At 41.3% G+C, this 19464-nt stretch overlaps 2 protein-coding genes across 2 annotated transcripts; one reads left to right on the top strand and one right to left on the bottom strand.

Annotated features, from left to right (window-relative positions):
- Positions 1-780: 780 nt before the first annotated feature.
- On the top strand, positions 781-6401 carry LOC103066503 (caspase-3-like). Its single transcript, XM_007420050.4, has 4 exons — positions 781-1041; positions 2854-3026; positions 4137-4266; positions 5255-6401. The coding sequence occupies exons 1-4, from the start codon at positions 846-848 to the stop codon at positions 5500-5502; spliced, it is 747 nt and encodes a 248-aa protein (XP_007420112.2). The 5' UTR covers positions 781-845; the 3' UTR covers positions 5503-6401.
- A 3759-nt stretch (positions 6402-10160) lies between these two features.
- TGOLN2 (trans-golgi network protein 2) lies at positions 10161-18919 on the bottom strand. The gene is made up of 4 exons (XM_088139087.1): positions 18746-18919; positions 15387-16912; positions 13168-13251; positions 10161-12500 (listed from the first exon to the last, which is right to left on the bottom strand). The coding sequence occupies exons 1-4, from the start codon at positions 18858-18860 to the stop codon at positions 12495-12497; spliced, it is 1731 nt and encodes a 576-aa protein (XP_087995213.1). The 5' UTR covers positions 18861-18919; the 3' UTR covers positions 10161-12494.
- Positions 18920-19464: the final 545 nt, after the last annotated feature.

Below are 19464 nucleotides of genomic sequence, written 5' to 3'. Positions count from 1 at the left end.
CCCATCTCACTTCAGAGTGACTCTGATTTATAAATATCTATCCTCTACTCGGATTCACTGTTGGAAGACAAATTCATTTGCTAATTCTAACAGACTAACTCCCAGACTTTAGCTAAACTATTCCCAAGGCATAGCAATCCAGCTTAAAGTGAAACCTCAACTTAAAAATAATTTAAATTATTTTCTTCTCTTGGGGGCAAAAATGTCTGGGGCTGCAACCTTTTGTATTTTCACTTTATTAATAAAACAAAGCAAGCCCACTTCTGTGAAAGGAAGACTTCATGAGGAAATCTCACTGATGGACTTTCCCCAATCTCTGATCTTTTTTAGAATGAATGAATGAATGAATGAATGAATGAATGAATGAATGAATGAATGACAAAGGAAGGGAGGAAGGGAGGGGCTAGAGAGTTGTGGACAGACGTGGACAGTAACAGGAAATCACTATGGCGAGAGGAGAGAGAAAAACAGGTGCATCTTAACTCACTGCATTTATTTTAAATGCCATTTAAAACAATGATTTAAAACTCTTATTTTTTTGAATATCTGTGTCACTAACTGCAATGGACTTTCCAAATTGGAAGACTCATTTCAGTATAGTATTACGCTGTAGAGAAAAGTACATCAGAAAATGAAACTGCCTTGTGACTCATTTCACATATGGTCTGTGTGCCTGAGAAGGATCAATGTTTGTACTGCTATCTGTCAGATCAATCCGGGTATGGATTTTCATTTACCGCTCCACACCCCAGCTGAATCATGAGAGTTCAGAAGGGCACGTGCAGTCCTATATCTGTGCACGCACACAATCTCTTAGACAGTCTACCATCAAGAGATCTCTCAGCATGGCTGGCCCCCGAAGGAACAGAGCTGTAATCATTGTCAATTATCAGTTCTATCAAGCCGAAGAAAGACTTATATCACGAGAGGGGGCCAAGAGGGAAGCAAACAAGCTTTTTAAAGCGCTTTCCAACTGCAATTATGATGTGAAATTGTTTCTGGACTTGACAGCCAAAGAAATAGAAGACGTTTATGAGAAAGGTATGTTTGGATTGAATGGAGGGCAACTAAGATCCTCAGAAAGACGTGCCTTAAAGTCTTCCATGGAATTGTTGGAAGGCTGGAGGGAGAACCTCCAAAATTTTGTTCTACTGCTCATCAGAAATGTCTGACCCAAGGGGCATCCAGGGAGTGGGGTGGGGGGTCCAAAGGGTCCAGATGGAAGGCATAATAGTGTGATCAAAGCCCTGCCTGTTTTTCATGTGAGTGAAACACGTGACACACATTAAAAAGGGGTAGGGCTTGAATTGCATAGTCTTGCCCACCATCTGGATTCTTTTGATCCCCTCTATGGATGTCCCTTGCTCTGGAGGGCAGGCCTGGCCTGGATGGACATCTGGAGGCTGTAACTTTTGGCCAAACATTAAGAGACTGTTCCTATCAGTGAGAGATATTTAACAGTAGAAGAGTGCCTGGAAAGATACAAGTTGTTGCTGAGCAGGCATGGGTTAGGGATACTAGTTAGTTGCAATGGCACTGCAGATCTCTTAATGGGAAAGGGTGCAATGGTCCCTTTACATCTCTAACATGTTTCTGTTGCAGATCATGTCATCTCTGTGCACCTATGAGCAAAATCTTGGGCAATGAGAAGTTGAAGGGCATTCAAAGCTGTCCCTATTTCTGTTTCTCACTTGGCCTCTTGTTAATTGAGTCTCTGTGTTTAAAAAACAAAAATAAATTATCTTTTTTCTCTCTCTCTCTCTGTTATGCTTCCCTTCAAGATGTGGTGTAAGTAGATGTATTTCATAAGAAATCTATCTTTCACTTCAAATATAATGAAGTCTGCTAAGCCCAGGCTCTACATCCAAGAACAGCTATATTCTGAGTGCTTTATTCTTTTTAATGGGAGTTTCTGCTACTTAGTTACTCAGTATTCTTTGAGAATTTTGCATATGCTCTGGAGCACATCCTCTAACAAGAGCTCCTGCTGAATTCAGTCTGCCAGCTGTGAGTGCCCTGCTGCTTTAGAGATACATATGGGTGTGGAAATGCAAGGCTGACTGATGGGAATCTGGCTGATAGATTGGAGGCATGATCCTCAAAGAAGAACTCAAGAGTTTTCTAGCAACATCATCAGGGGAGCAGGCCTAAGCTGTGGTGACCTATCTTCTGAACTTAAAACAAGTTACACAAAGGAAGCATGGTTCCAGTGGTCTTGTGGCTGGGACTATGCAGCATGTAAATGAGCAGAGAGCAGAGGAGATCAGGTGAAACAGATGCAAGATATATTCCTGAAAACACAGGATATGATTAGACTCCACATTTGACTTGCTTACTAAATTTCCCATTCCCTTTACACAATACACTGAAGCATAAACTTAGTGTGGTCTATGTTTACAAACATACACTTCTAATCAAGCTGAAAACTAACCAAGCCTAGAATGTTATGTATATGAAACAATTAGACTGTTGTGTGAATATAGCCATTGTGGGTTTGCATTGATAGATAAGTTGTCATTGTTTAATGAACTGGATTTATTTCCCATTTCCAGGAACTCAAGGCAGCATATATCACCTTCTCTCTTCCAGTTTTTCCCCACAATAACCATGTGACATAGGTTGGGCTGAGAACAACAGGCCCAAAATCCCCTACGGACTTTCTATAGCTGAGAGTAGACTTGAACCTTACCCTACTTTTACTTTTCATTTGGTCCTCAACAAGTGTGTGCTTCAGGATGGATTAGGAGTCACCTTGTATATTTTATTGAGAGGCAAGCTCTAAATTTGGATCATGAGACACTTCAAAACAAGCCACCTCAATAGTTACCCTTCCCTTAAATTGTGTCTTTGCAGAAAGCCAAGCAGAGCATGGGGATTATTTTGTAAGCATCCTTTCAAGCCATGGAGAAGAAGGGAACATAATAGACTGCAAAGGACAAGCAGTACAGCTAACTCGCATTTTTAAGATTTTATCACGTGAAAGATGTCCACATTTGGCAGGAAAGCCTAAAATCTTCTTCATACAGGTAGGAGCTGTGGGCTTCCAACGTCAGTCTCCAAACAGCAGCAGTGATGAATGGGAACTTCAGTCAGTCCTTTTTATCCTATAGGCCAGGGTTCCTCAACCTTAGCAACTTTAAGATGGGTGGACTTCAAGTCCCAGGATTCCCCAGCCAGCATGGGGACCACCCATCTTAAACACCCATCTCAACTGAGGTTGAGGAACTCTGCTATGGGCTTCCCAGCTACCTGGACATATGAAAGTGAGAAGCACATCCCTCACTATGTTTCCGAGGACTGAGCTGAAGGCAGCCTTGCAGGAATTTCAAGACCACTATGATGTCTTCCTTTGCACTTGTCTTCTGTTTGTATTTATTCGAGATTAATAGATACTAGAAAACTCTGTCGTCATGACCCCAGACAGTCACTCTGAGAATCCCCAAGAAGAATTTCCAAGTTATGCAACCAAAAGCTGGCAATTCTCTCCACAGACACAAAGACATTGCAGGACTTCTGGGTTTGCCAACAGGGCTTGCCTTCCACAATATGTACATTAGCAGTGTAGTCTTAAAAAAACAATACTCATTCAGCAAATAACAATGTATTTGATGCCAAATCTAATACACTTGCATGACTCTGGTGTCAAAAGGTAAAGGAAAAGTATTTCTACTTCTCCTTAGGCATCATCAGCAAAACTATTGTTCTACATTAGCTGTATTGCATTTCCTGGAATCATTATAACCGCCTCAGAGGTGGAGAGATCCGGATTTGACTCACAGTTGTACTGAAATTTCCTCCAAAGGCAAATGCAAGTTTTGTGAATCTGTGCCAGGGAGAAAGGGGCGAAATCCCTCTTTATTGCCTGTGCAAGCCCCATCATTCCCCAGCCCTCCAGCTGATGCTATTTCATTTATTTAAAAAAGCACGCACGTTCAGTGCAAACTAACAGTTAACCTCCTTCCTTCAGTTTAGCCCGTTCAGATGAGAATGGCAAAGGAGTCACCTGTTACTACAGTTTGTGCTCTAGAATAAGTCACAAGGAAGTCTGAATTCAGTTCCTGAGGGTGTGGATCCAGCAAACAAAGGGCTGTGCATAAAGGCTATTTAGCAGCTGTTCCCTTCAATGTGTTTTGCAGGCGTGCCGCGGAGACAGAACTGATGACGGGATCTACCTAGAAACAGACAGCAGCGCGCCAGCAGTAGACTGTTTCTCACATTACCTCTCCATTCCTGAAAATACCGCTGTCATGTTTTCTTGCAGTCCAGGTATGTAAACCTAACCACCTAAACCTGGCCCAGGTCAATTTTGCAGCAAAGGTCAGCAGATACATCAAAACAAGTGCCCACGATTGTGTAGAATTACCCATTTTGGAGTTTGAAGAAATCCAACAATACAGCCAGAGAACAGCTGGTTTGCTTGTGAGCGTTAATAAGGGCACTTGGCCAAGAGGAACATCATCATTATAGAGAGGCCAATCCATCACAACCTGCAATCTAATGTAACTGTGGGTGCTTAGGGCCATTCAGTGCTACAGTCGGAGAGGAGAGAAATCAGCAAAAATGTATGCAATAGCTTGAATGGGTACTTTGTGAAAGGACAGGAGCAATCTGTCTGGACAGTGAAAATCTGGAATTTCAGAAGCAACCCTTCTATTCCAGATTTTCCCCATCATTCCCTGTGTTGGGCAGATCTTGTTCTCATGATGAAATGAGAAAGGAAGAATCAGGAAGGATGGTATCCTAATAACATTTACTAGCTGTTCTTTACAGAGAAGCCCTATACTTTAGGAAGCTGCCAGTCTATTCTTTGATTTTCAGGAGAGTCTTTGCAATCCTTTCACCACAAACAGAACAATGGTCATTTCCACGCTTACGATTTATAGCATGTTCATCATTTCACCCAGCCATGGTGAAAGTGATACAAAGCTTGTCCACGTCATTATTGTTTTGGCTCAACAATGGTTGGATGACTCTCGAAGGTGCTTTCAAACACGTGCAAAGCCTACAAGGTATAAATGCAATGGGCCTCTATAATTTTGGCCACAGCAAAGGGCCATATTTGCACAGGAACTAATTTTCCACCTAATGTACACTTTAGCCTTTCCTGTCTCTCTGAAATACCAGCACATACTGGCAGGAGATGTGTGCCCAGGTTTACTAGAGCACTCTAACATGTTTGCTTGGTGCAGAAAAGTCCCACTGGTAGACATCTCATCTCTCTCTCTCTCTCTCTGTCTCTCTCTCGATCGCTCAGGCTATGCTTCGTTCTGCAATCAATGGGAATCCATGTTCCTCAGGGCGTTACTGGAGCTGCTTGATGGAAATGAGCGAAAACTGGAGGTCACCAGTCTAATGACATGGATTAATTGGAAGGTTGCCTTTCATTCTGAAGCAAAAGGACCTAAATATAAGGGCAAAAAAGAGATGCCCTGCTTTGTCACTAACATGGTGGAAAAGGTTTACCCTTTCAGACAAGATAGGCAGCGCTCAGACTACCTATGATCACTCCAACCCTGAAAACAGGAGTCAATTGTAGGTTTCCACATCACCTTAAGCCATAAGGTGGTTGAATTTTTCATTTACTGCATTATGATCCAGCCAATTATAATTTATTCAACAAGTCATAGATACAGAACCCATCATTTATTGTTGTCTGAATGTGTTGATTCGCATGAAGCTGGGAGAGAAATAGGGGTGGGGATGTTTAAAAAATAAATTGTTAAAGAAGTACATAGAACTCTGGAAACTCTTACAGGAAATAAAAAGAAGAAATACCAGTCATAATAGCTACATGGATGTTATGCAGTACTTTGCATGTGAAGGGGAAACGGAGCTCTGCAGTGTGTGGAAGCAGTTCCTTAAAGCTAGAGTTTCTTTTCCTGGCATCCTGCAAGAAATCCTAGGAAAAGGGGTGTTGATTGAAGGAGTTGCCAACAAATGCTATGCATGTTCCTATGCATACAGTGAAGCACCTTTTCCCCTTTTGAATCCAGTGCACCTTGCAGCCCTTGTCTGTAGCAAACGGAGCAGAATGTGTCCATGTTCACCATTGTTCTTAACTTTATGTAACCGTCTTTGGGAACTTTGTTGACTGAAGAGTGAAATGCAAATGTTTTGAAATAAATTATGTAAGTAAAACAGCAGATTGTGATAACAAAAAAGGAGGCTGCATAAATACATAACACAAGCCAGTGGGGGCCTCTTTAGGGATATAGACGGACTGCTACATTGGAGTTTAAGTTTAGGGTTCCTGTTTGTGTCATAGTTTAAGAGAGAACTTTTATAAAATGGATGCTGAACTGGAAAAGAAATATGGGAAACTGTATATGGTAACTGCAGCAAATTTATTGTACACATGAAGATGGAATAATGAAATACCCAAGGTAGATTGAATTATAAAATTGACAGAGGTCACGGAACTGGCTAAGCTGCCCAGTTTTGTCAGGGAAAAACAAAGACTTTTTTGAAAGACTGGAAGCCTTATATGGAGTTTTTGCCTAAAGAAGAAAAGACTGAACTGGGATTAGAAAGGGTTAAAGACAGAGGGGAAAGTGTAAGATGGAATGGCTGGTGTGGGTCTTCCGGGCTGTGTGGCCGTGTTCTGGAAGTTTTGTTTCCTAACGTTTCGCCAGCACCTGTGACTGGCATCTTCAGAGTGCAGGAGCACAGACAGGAGCAGTTCTCTGGGGCACAGAGAGAACTGCTCCTGTCTGTGCTCCTGCCCTCTGAAGATGCCGGTCACAGATGCTGGCGAAACGTTAGGAAACAAAACTTCCAGAACACGGCCACACAGCCCGGAAGACCCACACCAGCCATCGTATGCTGGCTGTGAAAGCCTTCGACAATACATTGTAAGATGGAATACTAAATGAGAGAAAGAAAGGCGGATTTCAAAATTCTATGTTTTCTTTCTTTTTTTCACTTTTCTTTTTTTTTCTTTTCATTCTTTATACTTGTATTGTATTGTAAAATTCTAATAAAAATATATTTTTTAAAAAGTTCACTGTTCCTTTTGCTACCAGCTCAAAGCTCAGAAGTTGTATTGTTGGAGAGGGAGGGATCTGTCTTTCTAAACTGAATTTCAGTGTTAAATTTCAGCCTCACGCCAACAATTGCAGCCAGGGCACACCAAACACGGGTAGAGAATCGGATTGTAACAGCCAGTCCTGTCCTCCATGGGTTCTTCAGCTGCACGCTCAAACCCCACCTCTGCATCTGCCTGTTTTTCATGACCTGAAAGTCTGTCTCTCAACGTGTCCCCACACACGCAGAGAGTTCTTATGCAGATACTTAAGTTTTACACCCCTGGGACTTGGTGTGCAAAACCGAATCTGTCTCTACGGCACCTGCCTAAACTGAAAATAACCCTTTTCCAAGTACAATTCTCACAGAGTCTCTTTAGCAGATTTCCTGAGAAGAAAGGGAAGGGTTGCAAGCATTCCAGCAAGGGAACAATTCATCATCTAAAAAAATCAATAAATCCCAAAGTACATTAGGCTGGGGACTTTTCCTAAATGTCTTACTGTGAACTGGCAAATGGCCAGTTCACTGATTACATGGGATCTTGCAACTGGTTATTCACAGAACCACCTTTTATCAGTCTGAGAACTAACCATTACTCCACCTCAGTTCTTTCTATATTCTTTGTATACCCATTACTGCAGTCATCTGCACAAAGATTTTTCTATGCCAGAAGACAGGAGAGAAGTGTCTCCTGCAAAGATATGTCATTTCCCCATGTAGTTTTCTAAATTTCCTGCCGATGAATTGATTAGATTCATCAGATCTTATTGATTCTACTGGGCCTCATACTGGAAATACCGAGAATTCATCTGGGTTTTCAATTCTAGACTAGGGTCATGCAATTGTTTCCAGGCCAAGGACCAGACTTGGTCTTCAAACAGTAGGGTTTTTTGGAGCTTAGACTCCCCAAAAATAATGAAGCTGGGCAACTCCATCTCCCACCCCCCAAATGTATATTTAATTCAGATCTACATATAGTTAATGGATCTTCCATCATTTTCCCTTCCTAGAACAATATGCACTACAACTAAGTAATGACTTTTGGAGGCTGCATTTACAACTTTCAGGAGTTTCAAAATGCCTTCAGTTGCAGACTGGGATGCTTGGAATCCACTTGGGCGATGTTCGGTTCCTGTTAACAGTGACTGAAAGAGGTTTCCCTCTTTGTAGTAGTTACCAAACAAGAAGAAAGGAAAAACAATGAGCAACTGACCACATCACCTCCTGCAATTTCCAACCATCATATCCAGGTGGCAAAGCCACTGTCTCTCTTGTAAAACAAGTCACTGGGTCAGGAGGCTTTACTGCTGTAGACTCTTGTCAATGGAATATTTGATCAAATCTGTCTGAGCTTTGCTTAAGTGTTTCAGTGATAAAAAGGACCCTGGCTCTCGTCACCCTGAAATAGGGTGCCATGCTCTGGGTTCCATCAACTGAACCATGACATCTTGTGGGCCCAGGAGACAAACCTTCTCTATTGCCATGCCTGCAACTGCATTCCCTGCAAAGTCCCGTGGCCCTGACTCTGCCATCATTCAGGCAGGCTTTAAAACCTGGCTTTTCCAGCAGGCCCTGGTCTAGAACAATTTGGGGACCAGCTGAAGCATGATGGAACTGAAGTTTCTGTATGCAGTTGCTTTATTTTTTTGGTCCTTCCTTGTTATTATATTTTCTTAACCCTCTTTCCATGCCACCTTGAGCTGCTTTGTGATTGGGCAGCCTTAGAAATGGAATAAATGAATGGAATGTTCTGTTTTGTTAAAAAAAGACGAAGACATTGTAGCAATAGGCAATGGATGCATAAAATGAGAAGTGAGGCATAATGCCAAAGAAACAGGAATGTGGAACAAAAAAAGCAAAGTAAATTGCTATCATGGTCATACATCACCAAAAAGCATGAATGGCACCAGGAAATCATACTTTCCCTTTATCTTGTTATTTGCTCTGCCAACTGACAGGAGGAAAGTATCATCAGAAACTTCTTTGTACGTAACAAAATTGCATTCACATTACATGAGTCAACAACGTTAGGTATTTCTCAAAGATTTAGGATAATACATGTTTTTCCACAGTTAAGTCACATGAGCCCTCGCTCTGGTCCACTGTCCAAACACTTGCACACTTAATGCAATGCACAGACACAAGGGGAAAGGGCCTATTTTGGTTTACATACCTCAGATAAGATCATACCAGGAGAAAAAACAATAACCACCACCAATAGACAGCCAGGCAAGAAAAGGGAATGTTTTAAATAATAAAACCTATGCTAAATCCCTACCCTCCCACTCCATGGAAGCTGCATTTAAGACAAAGTCTGGCTTCACCTCTATTTGCCTTTGTCATGTGGAACCTGTTTCTTTTCCTCCATAGACAAGAGATTGTATGACTTCCCTATTAAAGGGAATTGCCAGAAAGGTTAAGATCCCTTTTTGATGGATAGGTGCCAAAAGTAGGGTTGAATGTGTAGATTCTTCACTAGAAGCATGAAATTTAACAAATCAGGGTACCTTCTCCATGCCTTCACTTCCCATCATTTCCATGAACAGAAGGAAAGAAGAGTAGGGGGAGGTTGTACATAGCCCCCCCGCCCCCATTTCAGCCTGATGGGAGCAGTTTTCCAGTAATAGATGGTCACACAAGGAAAGTATGGAAGTCAATGGGAAGATTATGCTTTGGAGAAAAGATTACAATTACAGTACTGGAGTGGTCCAAGGTTCATGTCTCTAAACAGCCAGGCAGCTTATTATAAGACTTTGAGCTGGGCCTTGCCTCTTGGTCTACTTCAAAGAACCCTGTTCTGAATATATAGGGTTGAATGGGAAGAGAGATCTTCCTTGCCTAAAAGATCTAAAAGAAGGTAAGGAAGAGTTGCTGAGTGTCATCCTGAACATCTTCCTGAGAAGATATGATTAAAACATATATAGCTTACTTCTACAGGTTTCTAATTCTTATGCCCTGAGCTTGTTTTTATGGTAAGTGGACTGTAGGTGCCTCAATGAATACAGCAATACTCACCTTGAGTGCCCTCTGGGTGGGAAGCTGTAAGTCGAATCAATAGCAACAAGAGACAACGTGGAGCCCATTATAAGCACACCTAGCAGATACTGATGAAATTGTTTTTTGACAACAAACGGAACTATGGTGTATCCATTTATTTTGTTCACTAAGTTTACAAAGATTAAAAAATAAATCTGAACATTTAAGGTGTCTTTTTTTTAAAGCTGTCAGTTCCAAAAACATACATACTTGTGGTTTGAAACAGGGAAGAGAGCTGACTTACATTTGGCAAGAGAGCAATCCAGCAATGAAACTCAATTGAACTGAGATTTTAAAAAATATTACAATCTGAACACAAAGAATATGAAGCAAGCTTTTATCTATTTAAACTTTAACCTCATGCCTAAAATGAAAATGCCACAAAATTTATTAAATTCCAACAATTCTTTCATAACTAAGAAAATGACTAAGTATTTTATGTCATGCACAATGATAGAAATCATCCACCCGTGATGCTAACAATTTAAGTCCAAAGTTTCTATTGCACTCCAGAAATCTACACTTTATGCAGGGATTGACAGTCATCTGCTAGTTCCAAGAAAATAAAGGCCATTTTATGGCCGGGAAATGTCCCACAGTACTGATCTTCTGACATTTTGTCATGTGTAAGGTTACACATTAACCAGATACAAAAGTCAGCAGGTGAGTTTCCAAAGAAACCAATGTACTTCCCCCATTTACGTAATTTAAAGGCCTAGATTTTAAGCTCCAGCACTCAAGTGATTTTCCTGGCTTAGTCTATTCAGAGCCAGAATGAGGTTGCACTCCAAGCTGCTGGATGATGGGAGAGGATCCGTTCTGAATGCTTCTCTGTGTAAACAAAACTGCTTGCAAATTAGGACCTGTACAGCTGATAAGAGGTTGCCCAAGATTTTTTTTTTTTTTTTTTGGGTAACGTTTCTATCTGCAGGCAATATTTTATACAGAGGAGCATTTAGAAATGGTTTGGCCTGCCTGAAAAGATAAAAGTCTATTTGACTGTCTTATTCTGTAACCACCAGCCGAAACTAAGGAAAGGAAGTGCAGAAGGACTCTGCATGGTGGCCAGGGAGTTGGGGAGGAAGGTTAAATGTCCTATCATTTGATGAAGACTCAAGGCAATTTGGCTTCTCACTGCAGGATAAAATTAAGCCCACTAAGTGAAAGTGGAAACAAAATCAAAGTAATCCTCAGGCAGACCTTCGGTTTAGTTTTCTCCACTTTCTCATCCCACGCAGAACATAAACTTAAGAGAAGAATATAAAGGCCACAGGACAAACTCAAGCCAGCAACAACATGAAAAAGCTACTTCATATTACAGGGCTGCCGATGCAATTAGTGCCAAGTTCAGATAGTGGGGAAAAATATGTAAGTACCACACATCTCTTGAACTACCATCTTCTGCCATGTCTCTATGAACAATGCCATTGATCTATTCCAAGTGCCCCTCGTATTGAATGCAACACTCTGAACATGGGTGGGGTAAACCAATAAAGATTTACACAAGCAATTCATTTCCTGGATTCAAAAGTGAGTGTCAGTCTCCTGCCAGAATGGCAGATTTTGGTTCTGAATAGGACATATTGCCATCAGATTTGCAGTGGATTACAACAGTCCCAACATGATTGCTCTCCTTCTGAGATCTTCATGGGAATGTGGCAGTATGGATTGGAAAGATCTTAATTAATGGAAATGCTTGGCAGGACATGGTGGGAGAAGAATATCGAAGTCAACATTCCTTCAAACAGAATAATTTTACCTACAGTCTGGCAATCAGAAAAGTAGCAACTGATCTAATTGATCAACACGAGACTTGGGAAGTATTAAGCCAAGCATTAAAACTCCAGTATTTCACATACGCTGACACTTAAGAAAGACAGGCAGTGCTGGATATCCATTTCTCAATATTGCCATCTACAGACAGGAGATATTCAACCAGTGTATCGGGCAACACATGTCTCGGTGGAACAGAGCTCTCTAGGGACAATAGTCAACAGCCTTCATAAACTCTGTTCCAAACTTGTAATGTCGACAATGAACTCAACACCCAGAATCTAGGAGACAAAGTCACACTGCTCATTCAACTTTCCTTAGGATTAATATGACAGACAGTAAGTACTGCATCATTTGGGGAAACACACAGAGCGCTGTCCATTGGTTCTCCGTCATAATGTGGGAGAAAACAGTCCAACATCAAGTCACTGAAAGGGGAATAAACAGCTCAGGGCTTTGAAAGAATAAATGAAGCATGACAATGGGCAAAGTGCATGTGCACAATTAAAAGCACTTTTGTTGCTCCCGCCCCCTGGGCACAGTAGCACAGCCAATAGGCTTTGAGGCTGTACTGATGGAAGGCTGGACATCGCCCATGTTGCTATGTGCCATTTTCAAAATGAGTCCTCATGCAACACAGTAGCATGCAGGAACTTCTGGGTTTAGATCTGCAGAGAAGAAAAACAAAGGGAGATGTTAATCGCTTGGCAAGTTCAAACCACAGGCATTGGAATTGTACTCACTGGTATTGAAAAACCAATGAAAAAAAGATTGGGAAAAGAGAGAAAATGGCCCTTCCTAACCACATAGTACTTTAATGATGAAACAGGGGCATGACAAATCTTGGGTTACCCCCAGTCAAAGCAGGTTTTGGAGGAGTTTGAAAGATCTTTACCAATTAAAACGAACTAGAAAGAGGGGAAGGGCTCTTCCCTTACAGAGAAGAGAGTGGAAGATTTTTTTTTAAAATAACCAAGGCAATGCTTTAGATGTCTTTTTTAAGCTCTGAACCAACTCTTCTTCCATATAAGCCAATAAACTAAGTTCCAAAGCACACACACAATGCTTGTTTCCTCTGACTATAAATCCAGTCTTATAGATTCCAGCCAGGCAGAAGGACCGAAAAGAATATTAAAAAGAAGTGAAAGCACAAGCCCGGGCAACGTGATCAACTCCATCGGTCAGAAAAGTATGCTCTAACATACTTCTAACTGTTCTGTGATGAGGTACATATTATCATTGAAACAGCTGTGAGAAGTGATCTTGGCTGAAAGGAAGGTAAAAAAATCAAACCATGAAATCAGCTGTTTTGATGCGCAAAGTAGGAGAGCTTACCTTTTGATCCAGTCGCTGATAGTCACTGGATTTGGGCCTTCGGGTTATCTTTGATTTTTTTCCTTCTAAAGCAAAAGCAATAATCTTTGCAGGGGAGGAAAAGAGAATCAGTAAGTGACTGGGCTGCAGCAAAAACTTGAACAATTATACTCCAATTTCCCATTAAAGTGAGAAAAGCGCTTGTAATAACTATTAAACTAGGGGGGAAAACCACATTATTACAAGTACAGCATTAAAAAGAGAGATTGCACAGATAGCATATTAAAACCTGTAACGTAGCAACAGTTCGGTCTTCCCAAAGGGGGACAAAGTGAGTCTCACTTAGAAAGGAACTTCACTGTTTAGGAAGGGTTGTACAAGGGCCTTACATTACAGCAAAAGTTAACTTAGGCTGGGGTTACACGTTGTACTGTCAACCTTCCTTAACCAAGCTGCCCTTAGATTTATGAACTTCCATTTTTAGCAGTGGCCTTGCAGGCTGGAATTTCTGGGAGTTGAAGTTCATAAATATATAGAGATCCCCCAACTTGGGGAAAGGTGCACTGGGTGAATACATGGGTTATTATTTATGACTTAGCATGTTGTGTGTCCAGCCAGTTGTGGCTTATTTAACAAGCCACAGTTAAGCAAATTATGACTTAACATGCTGCATGAACCAGCTCAGAGTCTACCATGCTTGGGGCTACATTAGACTAACCTATCTTCCTGTAATCTAATCCAGGAATGGACAGATTTGAGGCCTGCAGACTTTTTTTTTTTAGTAGAACTAAAATATACCCAACTTGAAATCTCATGCAAAATACAAAATATTACATAGGAAGAACTCAGAAAAGAACTCACACAAGAACCTACTCTTGGTTGCTCCAAGCTTTCATTTAATTCACCAGTTGAATTTCAGAAAGCATCAGAATTCATTTTGTTGCTGCTCCTGCTAAGTAGCGTGCATTTACAAATCTTTCCAACCTATTGCAAATCACTTAAAACAGGCCCACAATTCAACAGGTCCAGATCTAGTTTCTAGCATCATACCTGAACTATTAGGCCAAGATACCCAAAAGGTAACCTGACTTAAAGTTCATTTGTTTAGGAGTATCTCTTCAATTCCCATTTTAAGAAAAAACAAAAAGACAAATCAGATTCAAAAGACAGGATCTAAATGCTTAATTAATATGGCTAACATTTATTTATAAAGGGAGAAAGCTGTGCCTGCTCAAAACTCCATCCGCTACAGAAGCTTTATCCTTTTCAACATTTGATCTTCCAAGGAGGAGGAAATGGAGAAGGATGGACAAAAAGAATCAAAATGAGGGCCACATATTGCAAATAAAATGTTAAAGGAATATCCTGAGTCTTAAAAAGCTGAAATCTGTTTTTCTAGACCCGTACATATGTTGGCTATCTAAGAAGAGGTGGTTTTCACACCCCAACATCTAAATCTGCTTCATCAAAGTTTCTCTGGCCCTGCTACTTATATTCCCATTGGCTAGTAAAAGTATCACGATTCCTAGTAATAATCCATCAAGTAATCCATAGAATATGGAACATTCATCATTGGAATGTTGCTTTTAACAGCTTCTCTACAGCCAGTTTACCAAGTACATCTTTTCCAAGGTAAGAAAGATAATCTACAGCTTACAGTATATGTCAGTCCAAGCCAAGAAACATATTTTAAAATATATAGCTTTTTAGAAGTTTTACATAACATTAGTATGGTTTATTTAGCATGACCCCAATATAATAAACCAATATCCAATATATTTTGGGGGATAAATTTTCTGATTGCTTTATTTTTAAAAACCCAATAAAAATAAATAAGTCAGATCCTAGCTAAAATAGCCCCACTAAAATCAATTTGAGGAGATATGGCTATGTTTTACACTTACACGTTGATCTCAATCAGCAGAATGTATTTTAGATAAGATATACATATGCAATGAAAGCAATTGGAGTCATATTTCCTATTGATAATACCTGATATATTTCTTAAAGAACTGTTTGAACTTAACCTAAAGAACACATGTTCGAACTTGACCTTTAGATCATGCTAATTTAAAACTAGAGCATTATTTGCAGTGATTTATTCTCAGACTTTCTTTTCTGGATATTACACCATTTCCTCTTGCTAAAGATACTTTGAGGAAATAGCTTTCATTTTCATCATCAGAGTCCAGGCTGACATATATATGAAATCATAAACACTAACAAGTTAAAATACTCACTTTTCGTTTATTATGATAGGCAATGTATAGTGCAGCAACAACAATAGCTGTGGTCACCAAGTAGGCAAAGAAGTGGCTATTTTCAGATCCGTTCCTGGGTGTCCCCTCAATATCTTCCTCATGCTTTTCACTCTTCTTCTTGCCATCACCCAAACCTTTTTCTGGCGCAACTTCTTCAGGGTTAACTATCTCTTTGTTACTTTTTGGGGATTCATCAGGATCTAACTTTTCAGGAACAGGATTTTGAGCAGAAAGATCTGATTGAGGATTCTGGTCTTTTGCTGATGAGTCTTCCATTTGTTTTGAATCCTCATCATTTGACTCTGGCTGAAAAGAATCTGGATCAGCAATGACTGGTTTAGGTTCATCCAAATTATCTGTCTTTTCCTGAGCCTTTTCAGATTGAACATGATCTAATTTTGGAGGAGATTCTTGAGCAGAATCACCAGATTGGGTGTTCTGGCTTTTAACTAATGTCTCCTCTGTCTGTTGAGTTTTTGACTTTGGAACAGAAGGTGGACCAGATTTGTTTGTCTGAACTTCTTTAGATTTATCTCTGTCTTCCTTGGCTTTGTTGGATTCAACAGGACTTAACTTTTCAGGAACAGGATCTTGAGCAGACAGATCTGATTGAGGATTCTGGTCTTTTGTTGGTAAGTCTTTTGTTTGTTCTGAATCCTCATCATTTGACTCTGGCTGAAAAGAATCTGGATCAGCAATGACTGGCTTAGGTTCATCCAAATTATCTGTCTTTTCCTGAGCCTTTTCAGATTGAACGGGATCTAATTTTGAAGGAGATTCTTGAGCAGAATCACCAGATTGGGTGTTCTGGCTTTTAACTAATATCTCCTCTGTCTGTTGAGTTTTTAACTTTGGAACAGAAGGTGGACCAGATTTGTTTGTCTGAACTTCTTTAGATTTATCTCTGTCTTCCTTGGCTTTGTTGGATTCAACAGGACTTAACTTTTCAGGAATGGGATCTTGAGCAGACAGATCTGACTGAGGATTCTGGTCTTTTGCTGGTAAGTCCTCTGTTTTTTCTGAATCCTCATCATTTGACTCTGGCTGAAAAGAATCTGGATCAGCAATGACTGGCTTAGGTTCATCCAAATTATCTGTCTTTTCCTGAGCCTTTTCAGATTGAACGTGATCTACTTTTGGAGGAGATTCTTGAGCAGAATCACCAGACTGGGTGTTCTGGCTTTTAACTAATGCCTCCTCTGTCTGTTGAGTTTTTGACTTTGGAACAGAAGGTGGACCAGATTTGTTTGTCTGAACTTCTTTAGATTTATCTCTGTCTTCCTTGGCTTTGTTGGATTCAACAGCATTTGACTGGGAATCTCTGTCATTAATTGATGGATTCCCTGATTTGTTCAGTTTATCAGAGACTTGCAGAGATGACCTTGGCTGGCTATTTTGGGAGTTACTTTGTAGAGTTCCAGGTTGTTTATGTCCTGCAGAACTTGTGGCTGTGTCTGAAGCACCTTGAGTTGACTCCGTTAACTGTGGGTGATCATTGGATAACCCTAAAATGTGGAGAATTTAAAGTTAAAAAGTATTCTGTATACTACAATAGTACTGTGTGGTAGTATAGTGCAAAATATCAAATCATGCTGAAATATATTCATCCATTTACAAGTACAATTCTTTAAGTAGCTTAGAAGTAGTAGAGTATTTGTGTAACATAGTACCTAGTGCTGTGGCCTTGGGCCAAAGATAGTTAACATAAACCAGATAGTCATCTTTCTAGAGAGGAAGAATGGAATGGTGTTAACAGGAGATTGCAATGTGAACATTGTTTTTTATTGATAAAAAACATTATCATGTTGATAATATCAGGAAGAATACTACAAGTGTGAAATATAACGGAGATAATTTCAACAGCTTATCAAGGTGCTTCAGATGAAGGGTTGCAGTGCAACTTTATTATTCTTTTTATATTTCTACTTCAAATGTAATTGATCAAATGTATATAATCGGAGGAGCTGTTTTGCTTAGGGCTCTCTCTCCTGCTGTATGCTGGCAGTGACCCCAACGATCACTGTTAGTGCATTCCAATAAAGTATTCTTTGTTGCATCTATCTCCAAATGCTTTGGTTTCTAATGTAAGTGAGCAACCTTCTCACAACAACTGCCAAAAACATTTTCACATTGCACTGTTTCCTTAATAGTGCAATGTGAATTGTATACATTCATGCCACATCATGGCAAGATCTCATCATTCCAAGAAGTGCCTGTATGGCCATTTCTAATCTCTGTGTTTCCATTATACAATTGCATGCCTGATTCAATAAGGCAAGAAACGCTAGTCACACACTGAAACTAAGCCGTTTTACAATGTGTTATATTTTGACTTAAGTGTTGTGAGTGAACCCAGGCAATTTTGGTTCGCTCCACATAATGCATGTGAAGGGACAACTTGCAAAATTCTCACCTACACTGGACGGGGGACTCCTAAATTTGTTTGTCTGTTTATGTGCCTTCGAGTCAGTGTTGACTCCTGGTGACTGCCTGGACAAGTCCCTACCATTTTCTTGGCAAGGTTTCAGAAGTGGTTTGCCCTTGCCTCCTTCCTAGGGCTGAGAGAGAGTGACTGGCCCAGGTCACCCAGCTGGCTTCATGCCTAAGGTGGGACTAGAACTCAGTTTCCTGGTTTCTAGCCTGATGCCTTAACCACAACGGAGAGCATCAGGTAGGAAAGACTGACCTAGATGAAATACCTGTTACCTGGCGCTACACTGACCACCAGGAGGTGACAGGTTTTGCCCTTTACTGAGGCTGTACAGAAACAGGCTGCCAGGTCTATGGGGTTCAAACCCTCTACTGGGAATTAAATTCATGGACCATCGCTCTTTAGATGACTATATATGGTGTGTTAGCTTTAGGGGCTATCCAGGTCATGGGGCTCAGGGGTCACACGAAGGGATATCCAGAAGCTGTCAAAATGGTCTATAGGGTTTCTCAACCTCAGCAACTTTAAGATGCGTGAACTTCAACTCCCAGAATTCCCCAGCTTTAGGGGCTATCCAGGTTGTGGCATCAGGGGTTGCAGGAAGGGATATCCAGAAGCTGTCGTGCTGGCTGGGGAATTCTGGGAATTGAGGTCCACATATCTTACAGCGGCTGAGGTTGAGAAACGCTGGTCTATATAAGGGAAGGTGGACTGTACAAACCATTCTGACAGCTTCAGTCACCAAGAGCAAGGCTAGGAGGAGCCTCTGGAGCGGCAGGTGGTAGTTTTCCTTCCATTACTGTTTCATCCTCCTACCCGCCACAGCAAAGCGATGAGCTCAGGTCTACGGGCAGGACGGGGAAAAGCACAGAACTGCCCGTCTCCCCTTCAGGGGCCCTAAACTGACCTGGATTATTCTCCCCAGGTGTCTTCTCATGGGTCTCTCCTGGTTCTAACGGCTTCGCACTCCCCCAGGCAGCCAGCTGACAGAGGAGCAGACACCACCACCAACAGACCGCCATGCCGGCCCGAGAGCGCCCTCCACTTCCTCCTAACTGCGAGCGGAAAAGGAAAACCTCCTTCGACGGTTCTCGGAACGCCCACTTCCGGCTGTGCTCCGCTGACGCGACTCTCGCGAGAGCTGGAGTGAACTCGGGAAGGCGAGAGGAGGGGCGGAAGGCTGCTGGTGGGCGTGGCTCTCACGATTCCAGAGAGAAGAGCGGCCTGGCGGTGGAACTCGCTGTCCGAAGGAAGGCAAACGCGCGTCTTAATCTTGTTCGTGTGAATATGCACCAGCCTTAGGCCGCTTCGTGATTTTTTTTTCTCCAAATGGGGAGTCTATGTAGATCAGTGTTTCTCCAACTTGGCCACTTTCAGGCGTGTGGACTTCAACTCCCAGAATTCCCCAGCTAGCCTGCACTAGTCTGCATCTACACTGATGTAGATTAAACCCTCAGAACTCATGCCTGTACTGTAAACCAGCCAAGCTGGAAAGATTAAAGGTAGTGATGCCTTGCTGCATTTCACACGGCATTGCAGAACAAAAGGAGAGACTGAAAGCAAACTAAGGAACATGTAGGGTATGCCGGACAGTCTGAGTTTGCACATTCGGTTAATCTATAGTGG

This window comes from Python bivittatus, unplaced genomic scaffold, assembly GCF_059951505.1.
Source record: "Python bivittatus isolate LINGU-HERP-01145 unplaced genomic scaffold, Pbiv_v1 ctg000320_np1212, whole genome shotgun sequence".
Classification (NCBI taxonomy): domain Eukaryota; kingdom Metazoa; phylum Chordata; class Lepidosauria; order Squamata; family Pythonidae; genus Python; species Python bivittatus.
The sequence above is the reverse complement of the archived record's forward strand: the minus strand, read 5'-3'. Positions and strand labels throughout refer to the sequence as shown.

Excerpts from the sequence above, each read along its gene's own strand:
- LOC103066503 (XM_007420050.4), top strand. The coding sequence starts at position 846 with ATGGCTGGCCCCCGAAGGAACAGAGCTGTAATCATTGTCAATTATCAG. Across the intron at positions 3,027-4,136 it reads CTAAAATCTTCTTCATACAG|GCGTGCCGCGGAGACAGAAC; the intron begins GTAGGAGCTGTG and ends TGTGTTTTGCAG. Across the intron at positions 4,267-5,254 it reads CATGTTTTCTTGCAGTCCAG|GCTATGCTTCGTTCTGCAAT; the intron begins GTATGTAAACCT and ends TCGATCGCTCAG.
- TGOLN2 (XM_088139087.1), bottom strand. The coding sequence starts at position 18,860 with ATGGCGGTCTGTTGGTGGTGGTGTCTGCTCCTCTGTCAGCTGGCTGCC. Across the intron at positions 16,913-18,745 it reads ACCTGGGGAGAATAATCCAG|GGTTATCCAATGATCACCCA; the intron begins GTCAGTTTAGGG and ends TCCACATTTTAG. Across the intron at positions 13,252-15,386 it reads CCTATCATAATAAACGAAAA|ATTATTGCTTTTGCTTTAGA; the intron begins GTGAGTATTTTA and ends TCCCCTGCAAAG.